At 40.0% G+C, this 17,756-nt stretch overlaps 1 protein-coding gene across 1 annotated transcript in view; it reads left to right on the top strand.

Annotated features, from left to right (window-relative positions):
- Window positions 1–803: 803 nt before the first annotated feature.
- The window catches only part of RFC1 (replication factor C subunit 1), a 71,590-nt gene continuing 54,637 nt past the window's right edge, over window positions 804–17,756 (top strand). The window contains exons 1-2 of the mRNA XM_052641981.1: window positions 804–853; window positions 14,288–14,416. Of these exons, the coding sequence (XP_052497941.1) occupies window positions 851–853; window positions 14,288–14,416 (132 nt within the window). The 5' untranslated portion in view covers window positions 804–850. The remainder of the gene's footprint in view (window positions 854–14,287; window positions 14,417–17,756) is intronic.

The raw sequence follows: 17,756 nt of genomic DNA, 5'->3' as shown, positions 1-17,756 counted from the left end.
TTGGAGGCCTAGATTCCCAGTTAGGACCCCTAGCTTGTTTGGGACCCACTCCAGTGTTCTTGCCTGGAGAATCCCAGGGACCGGGAAGCCTGGTGGGCTGCTGTCTATGGGGTCGCAGAGAGGCGGACACGACTGAAGCGACTTAGCAGCAGTAGCAGCTTGTTTGGGCGTTATAGTCTTCATTTATAAAATGGAGTGGGTGGTAATGACTATTTTATCAAAATCTTTTTTGTTCTGGAATTATACAGTATAAAATTGTCCTAAAAGTGTTTTCAAACTGTGGGTCTCCACTTAAAAGTAGGCGAACAAAACCAACTGGATTGGTCAAACATTTAAAAGATCAGGGGAAATACTGTTTGGTGAAATTTTAATTTCGGAATAGATGTTAAAATGTAATTTGTGAAACATACACCCAAAATGTTTGCCTTGCTGCGGCTGGTAATAGAAACATTTAAAAAAATATATAAACATTTTAAAGCTACTAAGGAGGGCAATGAAACCTCCAAACATGCTCGCCCTCGGAGGACATCGATCTCGAGACCTCCCCAATTGAGGGCCTCTACCAAAAGTCGAAGGCGCAAAACAAGGCTCGGGCCACGGTCCCGCCACTCCTTGCGACGCCAGCGTCCAGGCGGTCTCAAGGGCCGCACCTTGGCTCACGTAGCGCCTCCCGCCTCCCGCCGGGACCCAAAGGAAGCTGCGCGCCTCCTGACGTCATCACCGGGCGCCGCTGCCTCGACCTCCTTCTACTTCGCGGGAGAAGTTGTTGGCGCGAATGGATCCCGAGCCCCGGTAACGGACCCCCCAGCCGGCCGGGCCTGCTTGCTCGCGCGTTCATCCGTGGGCTGCAATGGTGAGCACCTGGGAAAGGCTTCGCGGCTGGGGAGCGGGGGAGAGTTCGCAGGCAGGGCGTGGACCCGGCTCTCCTGGCATGGAGGGTCTGGGAGGACCGGGATGCGTGGCTCGGGAAGGGAACGAAGGCACGAAAGGGGCTACAAGCTGGGCGCCGGGCTCACAGCTTTCCTTCCACTGCGGGCTTCAGCTTTCGGCCGCAGCCAGTGCACAGCGCTCTTGGTGCTGCGCGGCAGCTTCACGTTTTCCCACTGTTGGGGGAAGGGAAGAAGGAAAGGAGTAATGAGGTGATTTGGGGGGCTCAGGGGTAAAGTTGCTTTTCCTGTTAAGTGTTGCCTCCAACCTCGGTTTGAGTCCTGCCTAACGCGTTGATTTCAAGCTTTGAGTGTCAGACAAGAAGAATCGAACAAACTTCCTTTCTGATGAACAAGTTTCAGGCCTTCAACTTTCGTCTTTAAACAGCACCGCGAAATGCTCTCATGAATAAGTTTCTCAGCCTTCAGTTTTCGTACTTTCCTCATTAGCAGCTCCGCGAAGTGCTCATCAGCCGTTTTGCGATCGAGGGCACGGGGAGGATGTTTTATTTTGTTCAGATGAGTTCATAGAAATTAAAGGGATAATACGGTTTACAGGAGAGAGGGCAAACCTGGGAGGAGCAGCTGTAGTGCATTTGACAGCTGTCATCGCTTGTCACCTGATATTAAAAATAATCTTAAACAAACCCTCAGTGCCTAATTCTGCATAAACCATATAAAGAGTGAAATAATTATGCAGCCGTCAAAACAAAACATTCATGCTAGAATGGCAGTAGATACTAGTGTGTGTTTGATTTTAATGTAAAGGACAGTTTATTGTGCTGCATTAAGCTGGAGTCTACTTAATAATCAGACCTTTTTTTCAGTCATTTTATTTTCAATCAGCATATTTGTCACAGTGTCCACATTCTGGGCTGTGTGTGTAATTTTATGCCAGATTGGGAAACCTTACAGCCCTTTGTGTTTCTTCTCAGAGAAGGATGAAATAATGATAACAGCATAATAGCCAGCTTGTACCGAGTATCTTTTTTTTTTTTTTGAAGGTAGCAAGTATCTTCAGGTGGATATGTGGGCTGTTTGTATTACATGTCTTTTCTCATTTAAACCTCACAGCAATCCAGTTTTAAAGATGGTAAAGGGGGCCTTTAGAGTTTAAAACACTTTGTGATGTAACTAATAAATGGTTGAACTAGAATTAAAACCTAGGTTTTTCTGACCACCACATTATGCCACCCCCCTAAAATGACTGTAATTAGTAATTACATTTTGGACTTAAGGCACTGCATAGTAATTGTGGAAAATTCTTAAGACTTGGAGTCTTGAAGGTAAGAGTGAGGCGATGTTTTGGTATTGCTCTGCCATTTAATGATGAAGTGGTTTTTGAACAAGTAAATAGCCTAATTTTAACCTCTTAAATTATGTTTCCTTAACTGTAGAAAGGGAGAAATATAGCTGCCTTGAGTGATTGTCTTGAAGGTTAAACAAAATAATAAATGTAAAGCTTCTGTTCTGGTCCCTGGCTTGTGGTAGGAAACATACAACTACACGACTAATGATCTCTGTTTCTCAGGAAGGATTGTGTGGAACGTTAAAGAGTTTAAGGGGCATCAGAGATACCTTTGATGTTGTCAGTTATGGAGAACGATAGCTTATGTAGTCAACTTTTGATCATTCAGGTACTTTACATAATTGGTTCTTCTTAGTACTCCTGTTCAGGGTGCAGATGAAAAATAAAGCCCTTCTCAAAAAAAGTGAGAGTCAAAGGGATCGGTTTTGCTGTTTGTAAAGGAAAAAGATTCTATAAAGAACATAGCAAGTTTGGATTTTATTGGTGTTTAGTTCTCTCTTTGGTACAAAAAAGAGCAGATCCTAGACCAAAATTCTGTGCAGCCTATGTTTATTAGACACCTGCACATAAGTTATATGGTATAGTAGTTTGTGGCTTTTGTTTGGATCTCAGCTCTCCCTTTGATGATGTGGTGAATGGTATGCAAGTTTGCTGCCCACAGAAATATGTAAGGATATACATACACCACTTAAGGAGATTCACATATCTTCTGAGGCCCTTCGATAGATGTAAGGTTAGCACCTCTTGCCCTGGGAGCTACATCTTTTTCTTAAGTCTTTTCCAGTTAAAAGTTATCAAAGGTGTAAAATATTGTGTGTCTACAAAATGGAATACTGTGCAACCATCAAAAAGAGAAATCTTTGTGCCCTGATACAGAACAGTTGCCAAAATAATTAAGTGAAGAAAGATACAGACAGTATGTAAGATATGCTGCCAGTTTATTGTAGAAAAGGAGAGAAAAGAATATATACATATTTGCTTGAAGATGGGAAGGATACACAAGGCACTGATAACATCTGTTGCCTTCAAAGATGGGAAATGTGTGTCTGAGAGGCAGGGTAGGAGGGAGACATTTTACCTTTTGAATTTTTGAACCATGTGAATATAATGTCCATTAAAGGAATTGAAAATAAATAGAATAAAAAGTAGCCATGTAAGTGATTTGGATTGCTGCTGCTGCTAAGTCACTTCAGTCGTGTCCGACTCTGTGCAACCCCATAGACGGCAGCCCACCAGGCTCCTCTGCCCATGGGATTTTCCAGGCAAGAGTACTGGAGTGGGGTGCCATTGCCTTCTCCTCGATTGCTATGAGGACTTAATTATTTGCTTAAAACATTAATGAAACTTGAGAGATGCCATTTAAAAAAACGTGCCCTGGTGGCTCAGAGGTTAAAGCGTCTGCCTGCAATGCGGGAGACCTGGGTTCTATCCCTCGGTCGGGAAGATCCCCTGGAGAAGGAAAAGGCAACCCACTGCGGTATTCTTGCCTGGAGAATCCCATGGACGGAGGAGCCTGGAGGGCTACAGTCCACGGGGTCGCAAAGAGTCCACAAGACTTCACTTTCACTTTCAACATATTTAATTCATTGACTGCCATAGTTATTTATTGAAAATATGCAGAAGTTTGAATTAAACAGGCATGAGACTTGAGGGATGAGAGAGAGGTCAGAATGCATCTAAGCTGCTGCTTTGCCACATTCTAGGGGAGACCTTTCACACTGAAGTTTACTGCATGAATGCTTCCCTGGAGCAATGTTGGCACCCTTTTGTATTAATAATATAACTTTTGTCATTTGTACTAGTACTTGACCTATAAGACTCTTATTTCCTTTCCAGGCTCATCTATCTGTTCTTTGAGTGTGTTAAGCTAGTTCTGTCTCAGCTTTTATTTTTGTTATTTTCTCTCCTTGGGATACTCTTCCTCCTCTTGGAATACTCTGCCTTTTTCTCACTCATTCAAGTGTCAGTCATCACTTCCTCAGAGCTTTCCGCGTCATATCTAAGAAACCCGTTTCCTAATCCAGGGTCATGCTTCTATTGTCTTCTGACAGTTTTATAGTTTTAGCTCTTAACATTTAGGACTTTGATCCATTTTGAGTTAATTTTTGTATGTGGTGTGAAGTAGGGGGCCCAAGTTTCTTTTTTTTTTCTTTTTTGCATGCGGGTCTCCAGTTGTTTCTGCACCACTTGCAAAGTATTCTTTTCCCACTGAATTGCCTTGGCTCCCTTGTCAAAAATCAGTTTACCATAAGTGTGAAGGTTTCTTTCCAGACACTGAATTCTATTCCATCGATCTATGTGTCTTCCCTAAAGCCAGTAATGCACTTATTACTGTAGCTTTGTGGTACATTTTTACATTGGGAGGTGTAAGTCCTTCAACTTAGACCTTTTTCAAGATTGTTTTGCCTGTTCTGGATCCCTTGAATTTCTAAAATATGAATTTTAGAATCAGCAAAGAAGCCAACTAGGATTTTGTTAGGGATTGTATTGAATCTGTAAATCAATTTGGAAAGTATTGCCATCCTAACAACATAATGTCTTCTGATCCATGATATGGGCTATCTTTTCATTTGTTTGTGTCTTTTTAATTTCTAAACAATATTTTATAGTTTTCAGAGTATGGATTTAACACTTCTGTTAAATTTATTTGTAAGTATTTGGTTCTTATTGATGATGCTATTTTGTTCTTATTAATGATGTTATAGATGGAATTGTTAATTTCATTTCTGGTTTGTTCTTTTGAAAAGTATAGAAATACAGTTGGTTGTAGTATATTGATCTTGTATCATGCAACCTTGTAGAACTCATTTAAGTTAGTTCTAACAGTTTTTCATTTTAGTAAATTCCTTAGGATTTTCTTTATTTAAGATCATTTCAGCTGCAAATAAAAATAATCTTGCTTCTTTCTGCTCAATCTTGTATGCCTTTTATAATTTAGCTTTGCCTAATGGCTTTGTTTTTTTTTAAAACCAGAGTGTTGAATAAGAGTGGTGAGAATGGATCTCTCTCCTGAACTTAGGGAATTACATTCCAACAGCTTACCTGTCGTTTTTAAAGTATAAGCTTTTAATATAATTTAAAATTACTAAATTTCATTTGTCTATTCTGTGCTGCTGTTAATATACACTTTTAGTCAGATTTATCATTTTGCATTTAACTTTTTCAGGATTAAAGATTTTTGCATTTGGATAGATTTTGTTAAGTGTGTTGGTGATAATCAGTTTCTGCTTGTGGATTTGGTGGATAAATTAAACATAGTAATCAAAATATTTGTATTTCTTTACTTTCAAATTCATGGGAAATAGATGGGGAAACAGTGGAAACAGTGTCAGACTTTTTTTGGGCTCCAAAATCACTGCGGATGGTGACTGCAGCCATGAAATTAAAAGACGCTTATTCCTTGGAAGAAAAGTTATGACCAACCTAGATAGCATATTCAAAAGCAGAGACATTACTTTTCCAATAAAGGTCTGTCTAGTCAAAGGTATGGTTTTTCCAGTGGTCATGTATGGATGTGAGAGTTGGACTGTGAAGAAAGCTGAGCACCGAAGAATTGATGCTTTTGAACTGTGGTGTTGGAGAAGACTCTTGAGAGTCCCTTGGACTGCAAGGAGATCCAACCAGTCCATTCTGAAGGAAATCAGCCCTGGGATTTCTTTGGAGGGAATGATGCTGAAGCTGAAACTCCAGTACTTTGGTCACCTCATGCGAAGAGTTGACTCATTGGAAAAGACTCTGACGGTGGGAAGGATTGGGGGCAGCAGGAGAAGGGGATGACAGAGGATGAGATGGGTGGATGGCATCACGGACTCGATGGACGCGAGTCTGAGTGAACTCCGGGAGTTGGTGATGGACAGGGAGGCCTAGCATGCTGCGACTCATGGGGTCGCAACGAGTCGGACACGACTGAGCGACTGAACTGACTGATTTTCACATTAGAGAAGTAAAGCCAACTCCACAGCACTGCAGTGCTTATTTTGCATAAAATCCTGTACTCTTCAAAGTGAGTGAACACAGTGGTATGATATGGTTTCTCTTTGCATTTTTGGTAGGCGGATATAGCTTGTTTGCTCGTTGAGCCCATGTACAGTGGAAAAGTTACTAGCTGTTTGGTTATACTTCAAAGTAAATATGTATCAGCTTTTGTACTTTGATCTTTTAAAGTTAAAAGGTCATTATGATAGCTTCCTTTGTGCAGGTTTAGGAGTATTTATTGCAAAGGTTTTTTTTTTTTCCCCACCTCTAACTCTACTAATAGATTTGTAATTACCAGATTTGGAAACTTCTGAAAAATTAATAATTTCTTTTTTGAGTACTGGTCTGGTACTTTGTCTTGACTTATGTCAGTTCAGGTCAGTTGCTCAGTCGTGTCTGATTCTTTGTGACCCCATGAACCGCACCATGCCAGGCCTCCCTGTCCATCACCAACTCCCGGAGTCCACCCAAACCCATGTCCATTGAGTCGATGATGCCATCCAACCATCTTATCCTCTGTCGTCCCCTTCTCCTCCTGCCCTCAATCTTTCCTAGCATCAGGGTCTTTTCCAGTGAGTCAGCTCTTTGCATCAGGTGGCCAAAGAATTGGAGTTTCAGCTTCAACATCAGTCCTTCCAATGAACACCCAGGACTGAATTCCTTTAGGATGGACTGGTTGGATCTCCTTGCAGTCCAAGGGGCTCTCAAGAGTCTTCTCCAACACCACAGTTCAAAAGCATCAATTCTTCGGTGCTCAGCTTTCTTCACAGTCCAGCTCTCACATCCATACATGACCACTGGAAAAACCATAGCCTTGACTAGATGGACCTTTGTTGACAAAGTAATGTCTTTGCTTTTAATATGCTATCTAGATTGGTCATAACTTTCCTTCCAGTGTAAATGTATATTAAAATTGCATTTGGGCTGCCTGATAGGTGATGCTTTTCTTTAATAGTGTTGTAGAATTGTTAGTTACACCTTAGGGTAGGAGAGTGCAACAGATCTTTCCCTTTTGCTTACATTTATGTGACTCAGCTGGTAAAAAATCTGCCTGCAATGTGGGCAACCTGGGTTCCATCCCTGAATTGGGAAGATCCCCTGGAGAAGGGAAAGGCTACCCACTCCAGTATTCTGGCCTGAAGAATTCCAAGGGGTCACAAAGAGTCAGACACGACTGAACAACTTTCACTTCACTTCAAGAACGTCTTATCTTTCAAAACTTTTACTAGAAAATGTCTTGTTGGCATTTTCAGTTTTTTCATCTATGAATTAAAGAATGTTATAGACTTTGTTATGTGGATTAAATTCGTTTTTTAAAGTGTTTAAATCATTGTCTGGCACAGAGTAAGTCCTATTTAAGGGTTTGTTAAAAAAGTAAATAGGGACTTTATTGGCGGTCCAATGGTTCAGAACCTGCCTTCCAATGCAGGGGACGCAGGTTCGACTGCTGGTCCTCGAACTGGGATCCCGCATGTTGCAACTAAGCCCTGGTGCTGCAGCTGCTGAGCCCACACGTTCTGGAGCCCACAAGCCACAACTTGAGGGCCTGCATGCTGCAAAGAAGAGCCCATGATGGAAGATCTCCCATGCAGCAACAGAGATCCTGTGTGCCCCAATTAAGACCCAGCACAGCCAAGTAGATAAATAAATATTTTTTTATTAAGTAAATGAAGCCCTAAATCAGGGCATTGGCAATAGAAACAGAAGAAGGAAGACAGCAGTAGTCAGGAGATTCTTAGATAGGTTGGTGAGGTGGAGGGTCAGAAGGAGGAAAAACAGTGCCCATTTTTCTGTTTTGAGTGAATGCTTATGCTGTGCATTGAGGTGGGAAAGAGAGAGAAACAAGTAGCCCCAAAATATGAGCTTGGTTTTGGATGTTATGAGTTGGAGGCATCTTTGGGGCATTTGGATAGAGGTGAGATCCAACCAGTCCATTCTGAAGGAGATCAGCCCTGGGATTTCTTTGGAAGGAATGATGCTAAAGCTGAAACTCCAGTACTTTGGCCACCTCATGCGAAGAGTTGACTCATTGGAAAAGACTGATGCTGGGAGGGATTGAGGGCAGGAGGAGAAGGGGACGACAGAGGATGAGATGGGTGGATGGCATCACAGACTCGATGGATGTGAGTCTGAGTGAACTCCGGGAGTTGGTGATGGACAGGGAGGCCTGGTGTGCTGCGATTCACGGGGTCGCAAAGAGTCGGACACGACTGAGCGACTGAACTGAACTGAACTGAAGATGACAGACTGTTTGGCTACATGGATATGGAGCTCAGAGGTCTGGAGTAGAGACAAGATTTACGAGGCTCAGGTGGCTCAGTGGTAAAGAATCCACCTGCTAAGCAGGAGACGCGGGTTCGATCCCTGAGTCAGGAAGATCTGGAGAAGAAAATGACAACCCACTCCAGTATTCTTACCTGGAAAGTTCCATGGACAGAGGAGCCTGGCGGGCTTTAGTCCGTGAGGCCTCCAAGAGTGGGTCACGACTGAGCGACTAAGCCGCAGCAGCAGCAGCAGCAGTGTGCTTCTGAGCGGTACCTGATTTTGAGATGGATGTAAGTTAGCTTATGCAGTGTGAGTATGTGAATCAGAAGTTTTTAACTGAAGGTCCATGGAGAGCCATTAATAGGCTTTAGAGAAAAGCTGTGAAGAAGAGTATTATACTAAAAGTGAAAGTATTTTGTTTTTTGTAGCCACAATACTGTAATATGACAAGAGTACCATATGATAGAAGAGTCAACTTGAATAATTTTCCTGGGAAATAATACACAATAATGTTAATTTAATACCTGCTTAAAATTCCTTAAAACAAAGAGCAGTAGATAAAGTCATGCCCACAAATTAATCTCAAAGTTTATTTTAATAAGCAGTCTTTAAAAAAAAAATCTACCATCAGTTTCATTTTACACAGTTAAGAACCTCTCTTTCTGAGCCCAGGTGTGAAGGTCAGTGACTTTAGAAATAACCACTCATGTGTTTAACCATTATTAATTAAGCATCTGCTTATCTGAGGTGCTGGCCCTGTACTTGAGATACAGAGGTGAGTAGGATAGACAAGCCTCCTGTATGGAATTTATAGCAAAGTGTTCAAACTCAGATTTCTATGACTATCAAAAGTATCTCCTGCTAATCACTTTGGGACCCATTTCAGGTCTTACTCCTGTCCTTGAGGCTGTCTGTATTAGGTGCTCCTGGTGCTTTTACAGTTTTGTGATTAGCTCTGTCTTAGCACTGTTTTGTATTTAATTCTTCATATACTAATTTGTCTCCCAGGTAACTTTATGAGGTCTTTTCCCTGTTTGTGTCCTAAGTCCCTGGCATGGTGCCTATCTGTAATCACATAAGGATCAAATGTATCAGGAATAATAAGGGAAAGGCCATATTGCTAGTGATGGAGTGTGGCTGCTTTTGCTTAGATCGTGAGAGTTATCAGGATCTATCAGGGCTTCCTTGATAACTCAGTTGGTAAAGAATCTGCCTGCAATGCAGGAGACTCCAGTTTGATTCCTGGGTTGGGAAGATCCGCTGGAGAAGGGATGGGCTACCCATTCCAGTATCCTTGGGCTTCCCTTGTGGCTCAGCTGGTAAAGAATCACCTGCAGTACGGGAGATCTGGGTTCAATCCCTGGGTTGGGAAGATCCCCTGGAGAAGGGAAAGGCTACCCACTCCAGTATTCTGGCCTGGAGAATTCCATGGACTGTATAGTCCATGGGGTCGCAAAGAGTTGGACATGACTGAGTGACTTTCACTTAGAATTATGGTAAAACTATGAGGGGGCAGTTGTGGTCAAGTAGAGAGAGAACTATGAAAGGAATTTGGAGTCAGAGGACCAGGTCGCAATCTGGTGTGCCATCTCTAATCCCCACAAGAATCTTGTGAGGCAAGTGGCATTATGAAGAAACAGAGGGCCAGAAAAGTTAAGTAATTCATCCCAAGTGCCCGGTGCATGTGTGCTAAGTTGCTTCAGTTGTGTCTGACTCTTTGTAGCCCACCAGACTCCTCTGTCCTTGGGACTATCCAGGCAAGAATACCGGAGTGGGTTGCCATGCCTTCCTTCAGGGGATCTTCCTGACCCAGGATCGAACCCATGTCTCTTACATCTCCTGCATTGGCAGGCGGGTTCTTTACCACTGGTGCCACCTGGGAAGACCCCAAGTGTCTAGTGAAAGTGAAAGTCGCTCAGTCGTGCGACCCCATGGACTGTAGAGTCCATGGAACGCTCCAGGCCAGAATACTGGAGTGGGTAGCCTTTCCCTTCTCCAGGGGATCTTCCCAACCCAGGATCGACCCAGGTCTCCTGCATTGTGGCCAGATTCTTTTACCAGCTGAGCCACAAGGGACACCCAAGAATACTGGAGTGGGTAGCCTATCCCTTCTCCAGTGGATCTTCCCCACCCAGGAATCGAACTGGGGTCTCCTCCATTACAGGCGAATTCTTTACCAACTGAGCTACCCGGGAAGCCCAAGTGTCTAATAGTAAGTGGCAAAACTGACTAAAAGCTTATGTTTGTCAGACTTAATTCTACTTATTTATCTATAAAATGAAGATAAATCATTCTATTTGCCTTTATACCTCATAGAATCGTCAAAAGAGATAAATCTGTGTCCAGTAGCTGTAAATAGAAGTGTGAAAAACTTGTTGCTATTAGCTGTCTGTGCCAAAATCTGTTTTAATGTTTATGTGATTTTTGCCTAAATCTTTTGCTTTATTTGAACTGTCATGTTCAATTAATAACTATTTAAAAAGAAAATAAGAGTTAATTACCACTCTTTTGGTTTCCCCAAATAAAACCGTTTCTTTTACCATTTCTTTTAGAAGTGAAATCCTGGGACAAAGGGTATGCACATTTAAAATTTTGATAAGTGTTGTTGGATTGTCTTGGAAAGGTTATACCAATTTTTACTGTTATTAGCAGTATAGTGTGTGAGAATCTGTTTCCCCACACCTTTGACATGCCTGGGCATTACGAATCTTTTAACACTTAGAAAAATAATCAAGTTCTAATTTATCTATTATTTGTCAGGTTGAGCATCTTTTATTATTTGGTTATTTGCATTTCTTTTATAATTTATCTACTGGTAACTTTTATCCATTTTTTTCTACTGGATTACCTTTTATTGATTTGTAGGAGCCCTCATATATAATGTGTGGTAGATATTTTCATGTTAGTTATTTTTTAACTGTTTATGATATCTTTTATTTTTATATAGTCAAATTTTTCTTTCTTAATGGGTAGTTTCTAGTCTTGATGTTCTGCTTGGAAGGACTTCCCTTTGCTAAGATTATAAAAATAAATTTAAAAACGTCTTCCTTTTTCTACTCATATACTGAGCAAGAATTGTTCTGTGCAGGTAAGAGTGATGTTTAGATCCATTATTTGGGAATTTGATTAGTCACTAGTGTTATTCTTTATTTCATGAAATCTTTAAAGACCTGGAATACCAGGTAGGGACTGTTAATAATAAGGTAAAGTCATGGTATAAATTAAAGTCAAATTGGTGACCTTTTTATCTTAGATGTTTATATACCAGATGGCTGCTCACTTTGGAGGTAACTCCTAAAAAAAGTGTGAGTAGAATGACTTTCACTCCAATGAAAATTCTTTTTCAAAAGTTTAGATTTTTAGTAGATATTGAGTTAGGATCAGGATGCTGTAATTTAATTGTTCTGCTGCCGTCAGAGTGTAACGGCATGAGGAGTGGGAAAGTAGGGGAGAATACAGGGAAAGGAAAGGGGTTGTGAATAGGAAGAATTACTTAGGAAGAAAAGGTTGCAAAAATGCTTAGGATTGGCAGGGTGGTACAGACAAAAGTCAGAGAGCTCAACGTTACCAATAGTTCCATTTCCTGAATTATGTTTTGTTTTCTTTCTCTTTGTGGTTTTAAGTATTTGTGTTTCCATCACAAATGGAAAACCACCACTGACTTTAAGCCGATTGTTAATGTTCAGTATTGAACTGTGGTGCATGTGTGCTCTGTGTGTATATTTGAAAAATCACACTATTTGAAGACTCACTTGGTAATTTCAAAAGTGAAACTCCAATGTGAAACTCTCATTTCCTCCAGAGGCAATAAAGTAAGTAGTTGTCCCCCTCAAATTCAATTCTTTGCAAATTATATGGAAGACTGTGGCTTTCTGGCTTTCTTTATTATCTAGTTTTTCTTTAGCAACTGACACAAATGTCTCAGTTTCATAGCTAAGGTACCATTTTGCAAACAATATATCTTAGATTTTATTAGGATGGATTTGTGACTTTTTTATATTAGGAAATTTACAGAAGAGGGTATAAAACCAGGGAAGTCTGTAACCTTTCAAAAATATTTAACATGTCTGTGTACCTCGTTTATCTGTTTTCTTTATTGGCTTAACCACAAAGCTATGTGTTTCTGTGTTTGCAGAACACACTTATTTGGGATTTTTGACATTTTAAGAGTGTGACAGTTACCGCCAGGATCGAGGAAAACATTGTTACCTTGTTGCACTTGACAAAGTACTTTTAACAGGTATTTTCCTCATTACAGTAAAGAGAGAGAACTTGGAACAGGCAAAAAAAAATTGAAGACTCAAGATTATAAGCATTGAGGATAGGAATAGGGAAAATAGTTCAACTCCCTCTTTGAACCCAGTTCTTTGAAATTCAGATCCTAAATTCTCATATTCTGTGTTCCTTATACCCTTCCTTTCCTGTGAGTAGAGAACTGTAGGTGGAGATGTTTCAGTGATATGGAGGGTTAATAGTGCATAAATGAGGGAGAAGGGAAGCTTTTTACTGAGTCAGAATTGTGATAGATGCATAATTAATCCTCATAAAGTGTAGGGAGTATTCGACTCACTTTACTGATGAGAAAACAGATTAAAAGTCAAGGTCATACCTTGGTCCCCTGGAAAGTGCTAGAGCAGAGATTCATACCAGGGATTTCTTACTCTAAGGTCTATTGCCTTTTCTCTACGCCACAGTGTATTCAGAGCTTAAATCTAAAAGTCCGTCCTAAAGAACATCAGTCCTGAATATCCATCGAAAGGAGTGATGTTGAAACTGAACCTCCAATACTTTGGCCACCTGATGCGAAGAACTGACTCATTTGAAAAGACCCTGATTCTGGGAAAGATTGAAGGCAGGAGGAGAAGAGGACGACAGAGGATGAGATGGTTGGATGGCATCACCGACTCAATGGACATGAGTTTAAGTAAACTCCTGGAGTTGGTGATGGACAGGGAGGCCTGGTGTGCTGTAGTCCATGGGGTTGCAAAGAGTCAAAGAGGCGGACACCACTGAGAGACTGAATTGAACTGAAAATCTAAAAGCGTAGGAAGAATATGTATCATAAGAAAGATGAGTGATATTAATTATGTTACATTGCAAATGTTTTAGTATGATTAATTTGACAGAGTAATTGAGGAAGTATAATCAAAATTTTTCCTTTGGAATTTGGAAAAATCATGTAAAGGGAAATAATTTAAAAGTTCTTAGTTATTAAGGTCTTAAATGATCAGGGTTGTAAGAGTTGTTCTTCTCTCAAACTGGAGTATAAATTCCATAGGCAAGGATTATGTTCTTCAACACTTTGTCTTTTCCACTAGTGTGTCTACGATGATGGGGTACGTGCAGGCATAATCAATAAATGCTTGTTACTTGCCTCTTTTAACTGTGCTGTTTTTAGCAAAAATTTCCTTTATTTTTGCCCTGTTTTTGGCCAGATTCTGAGGATTAAAATTACTTTTCATTAGGCACATTATTATTATTTTTGAATCTTTTTGCCTGTGCTGCTCAGCTTGTAGGATCTTAGTTCTCCAGCCAGGGATTGAACCTGGTTGAACGGGGCCTTAGCAGTAAAAGCTCGGAGTCCTTACCACTGGACCACCAGGGAATTCCCTAGACTCATTTTTTTAACTCAGGTAATCTTATCAGTTAATTTTTGCATCTAAAAAGGATGCTGCTGCACACTTGGAACTATATCATTGTGAAGACATGATTGAGAGTCCACCAGTGTGATGTAGAGTTGTTCCTTTTTACAATTGAAATTAGAATTTTGTGCAGTTAATGTTTGTTTATGAATCTCCTTTTTTGCTTCTAGGATATTCGAAAATTCTTTGGGGTTATACCAAGTGGAAAGAAACTTGTAAGTGAAACAGTAAAGAAGAATGAGAAAACAAAGTCTGCTGAAGAAAGTTTAAAAGCAAAGAAAGGAATAAAGGAAATCAAGGTCAGTTTTCCAGATGCAATGTTGAATTGTATAAAATAAACTCAGTTCTGAGATTTGATATATTGAGAGCCTTATGTAAATATAAATTTCGACGTATTTAGCAGATAATAAGGTCTTACTTATTTCTAGTTAATATATCTTACTGTGTCTATAGTTTGGTATTTTCGTTAACTGTTTTATTTTTTTTTTTTTTTCTTCTCTCGTTAACTGTTTTAACGAAAACTTAACCAAAGTTTGCTCATAAAGACATAAGCTCCAGTATTGGGCTTCTCGTGAAGCAAGGCTTTGGCTTCTTTTTCCTATCCTCCTTGGGCTTCAGAGAATTTAAGATATAATATCACTATGATAAGCAGGCAGTGGTGCCAGTAGTGTATTTGAGTTAATATTGTTCCTCTGTGTGTAAAATGTGAGAATTTTGCAGCTCTACAGGTCAGTTTACTACTACCCCACCCTTTATGCCATAATTGGCATATGAATTATATCTATATATGTTAATACTCCACATTCAATATAATAATTATTGCTCTAAACCAACGTTATTTTAAAGGAATTAACAAAGGAAAATTGCTTTGTGACTACATACGGTGATGGATGTTAACTGGACTTATGGTCGTTTTATAATATATGTAAATATTGAATCATCATGCTGTACACCTGAAGCTAATATAATGTTACATGTCAATTATATCTCAGTAAAAACTTCCTTTGTAAATAAGGTAAAAATAATTAAACAATATTTTAAAAACATGTAAGAGTAAAATTACAAATGCATGTAATTAAACTGTCATTAAAATACCAATAAATTATAATTTAAACACATAAATTAACTTTTTTGATTTCCTAGGTGAGACTAAAATAAAAATCTCAGTCTTCTGCTGTCAAAAAAAAAAAAACAGGAAGATTGATCTTTTGTACTTAACCATATATTGGCCACTTCTGGTGTTTTCCTTTCTTATCAAAGATCTGAATTTCCATCTACTATAATTTTCTTTAATTAATATATTTATTTATTTAATTATATAAATGCACCCAGTCTTAGTTGCAGCACATAGGATCCTTTCGATCTTTGTTGGCAGCATGCAGAATCTTTAGTTGCGGCTTGCACGTAAAATCTAGTTCTCTGAGCAAGGATTGAACCCAGACCCCCTGCATTGGGAGCGTGGAGTCTTAGCCACTGGACCACCAGGGAAGTCCCTTATACCATTTTCTGTAAATCTGAAGAATTTTCTTAAGCATTTCTTGTAGCATAGGCCTATTGGCAGTGAATTTTATAAGTTTTTGTTTATCTAAAAATGTCTTTGTTCTGTCTCCATTCTCGATGTTTTTGCTGGATATAGAGTTTTGGACTGATAGTTTTTGTTTCAGCACTGTAAAGGTGTTCCATTCCTTTTTTTTGGTCTCCATTTTTTTCTGGTGAGATGTTAGCAGTCATTTATATTGTTTTCTCTTGTATGTGTGTATTATTTTCTCATGCTGCTTTAAAAGACTTTATCTTTGAGTTTCAGCCTTGCCCATGGTGTACTTGGGTGTAGTTTTCTTTTTTTTAATACTGTTTAGGGTTTCTGAGCTTCTGAGTCTGTGAATTTATTTTTTTGAATTTGGTAATTTTTTACCATTATTTCTTCAAATATATTTCTGCTTTACTCTCTCCTCTTCTTATAGGAGAAGAGTCCTTACATATATATATACACACACACACATACACGCATATGCCCACACACACATATATGTATATATATTAGAATTATGGAGTTGCACTACAGATAATTGAGGCTTGTTGTTTAGTCCCTCAGTCGTGTCTCACTCCATGATCCCATGGACTGTAGCATGCCAGGCTTCCCTGTCCTCCCATAGTTTGCACAAACTCATGTCCATTGAGTCAGTGATGCCATCTAACCATCTCATCCTCTGTCATCCCATTCTCCTCCCACCTTCAGTCTTTCCCAGCATCAGGGTCTTTTCAGATGAGTTAGTTCTTCACATTAGGTGGCCAAAGTATTGGAGTTTCAGCTTCAACATCAGTCCTTCCAATGAATACCCAGGACTGATCTCCTTTAGGATGGACTGCTTGGATCTCAGTGCAGTCCAAGGGACTCTCAAGAGCCTTTCCAATACCACAGTTCAAAAGCATCTATTCTTCAGTGCTCAGCTTTTTTTATAGTTCAACTCTCACACCCATACATGACCACTGGAAAAACCATAGCCTTGACTAGACGAACCTTTGTTGACAAAGTAATGTCTCTGCTTTTTAACATGCTGTCTACGTTGGTCATAACTTTCTTTCCAAGGAGTAACCGTCCTTTAATTTCACGGCTGCAGTCACCATCTGCAGTGATTTTGGAGCCCAAAAAAATAAAGTATGCCCCTGTTTCCACTGTTTCCCCATCTATTTGACATGAAGTGATGGGACCAGATGCCATGATCTTAGTTTTCTGAATGTTGAGCTTTAAGCCAGCTTTTTCACTCTCCTCTTTCACTTTCATCAAGAGGCTCTTTAGTTCTTCTTCACTTTCTGCCATAAGGGTGGTGTCATCTGCATATCTGAGGTTATTGATATTTCTTCTGGCAATCTTGATTCCAGCTTGTGCTTTATCCAGCCCAGCATTTCTCATGATGTACTCTGCATAGAAGTTAAATAAGCAGGGTGACAATATACAGCCTTGACGTATTCTTTTTCCTATTTGGAACCAATCTGTTGTTCCATGTCCAGTTCTAACTGTTGCTTCCTGACCTGCATACAGGTTTCTCAAGAGGCAGGTCAGGTGGTCTGGTATGCGCATCTCTTTCAGAGTTTTCCACAGTTTATTGTGATCCACACAGTCAAAGTCTTTGGCATAGTCAATAAAGCAGAAATAGATGTTTTTCTGGAACTCTCTTGCTTTTTTGATGATCCAGCAGATGTTGGCAATTTGATCTCTGGTTCCTCTGCTTTTTCTAAAACAAGCTTGGACATCTGGAAGTTCACGGTTCACGTATTGCTGAAGCCTGGCTTGGAGAATTTCGAGCATTACTTTACTAGCCTGTGAGATGAGTGCAGTTGTGTGGTATTCTTTGGCATTGCCTTTCTTTGGGATTGGGATGAAAACTGACCTTTTCCAGTCCTGTGTCCACTGCTGAGTTTTCCAAATTTGCTGGCATATTGAGTGTAGCACTTTCACAGCATCATCTTTCAGGATTTGAAATAGCTCAACTGGAATTCCATTACCTCCACTAGCTTTGTTCGAAGTAATGCTTTCTAAGGCCCACTTGACTTCACATTCCAGGATGTCTGGCTCTAGGTGAGTGATCACACCATGGTGATTATCTGGGTCGTGAAGATCTTTTTTGTATAGTTCTTCTG

This window comes from Budorcas taxicolor, chromosome 6 (genome assembly GCF_023091745.1).
Source record: "Budorcas taxicolor isolate Tak-1 chromosome 6, Takin1.1, whole genome shotgun sequence".
NCBI classification, from domain to species: Eukaryota; Metazoa; Chordata; class Mammalia; order Artiodactyla; family Bovidae; genus Budorcas; species Budorcas taxicolor.
The sequence above is the reverse complement of the archived record's forward strand: the minus strand, read 5'-3'. Positions and strand labels throughout refer to the sequence as shown.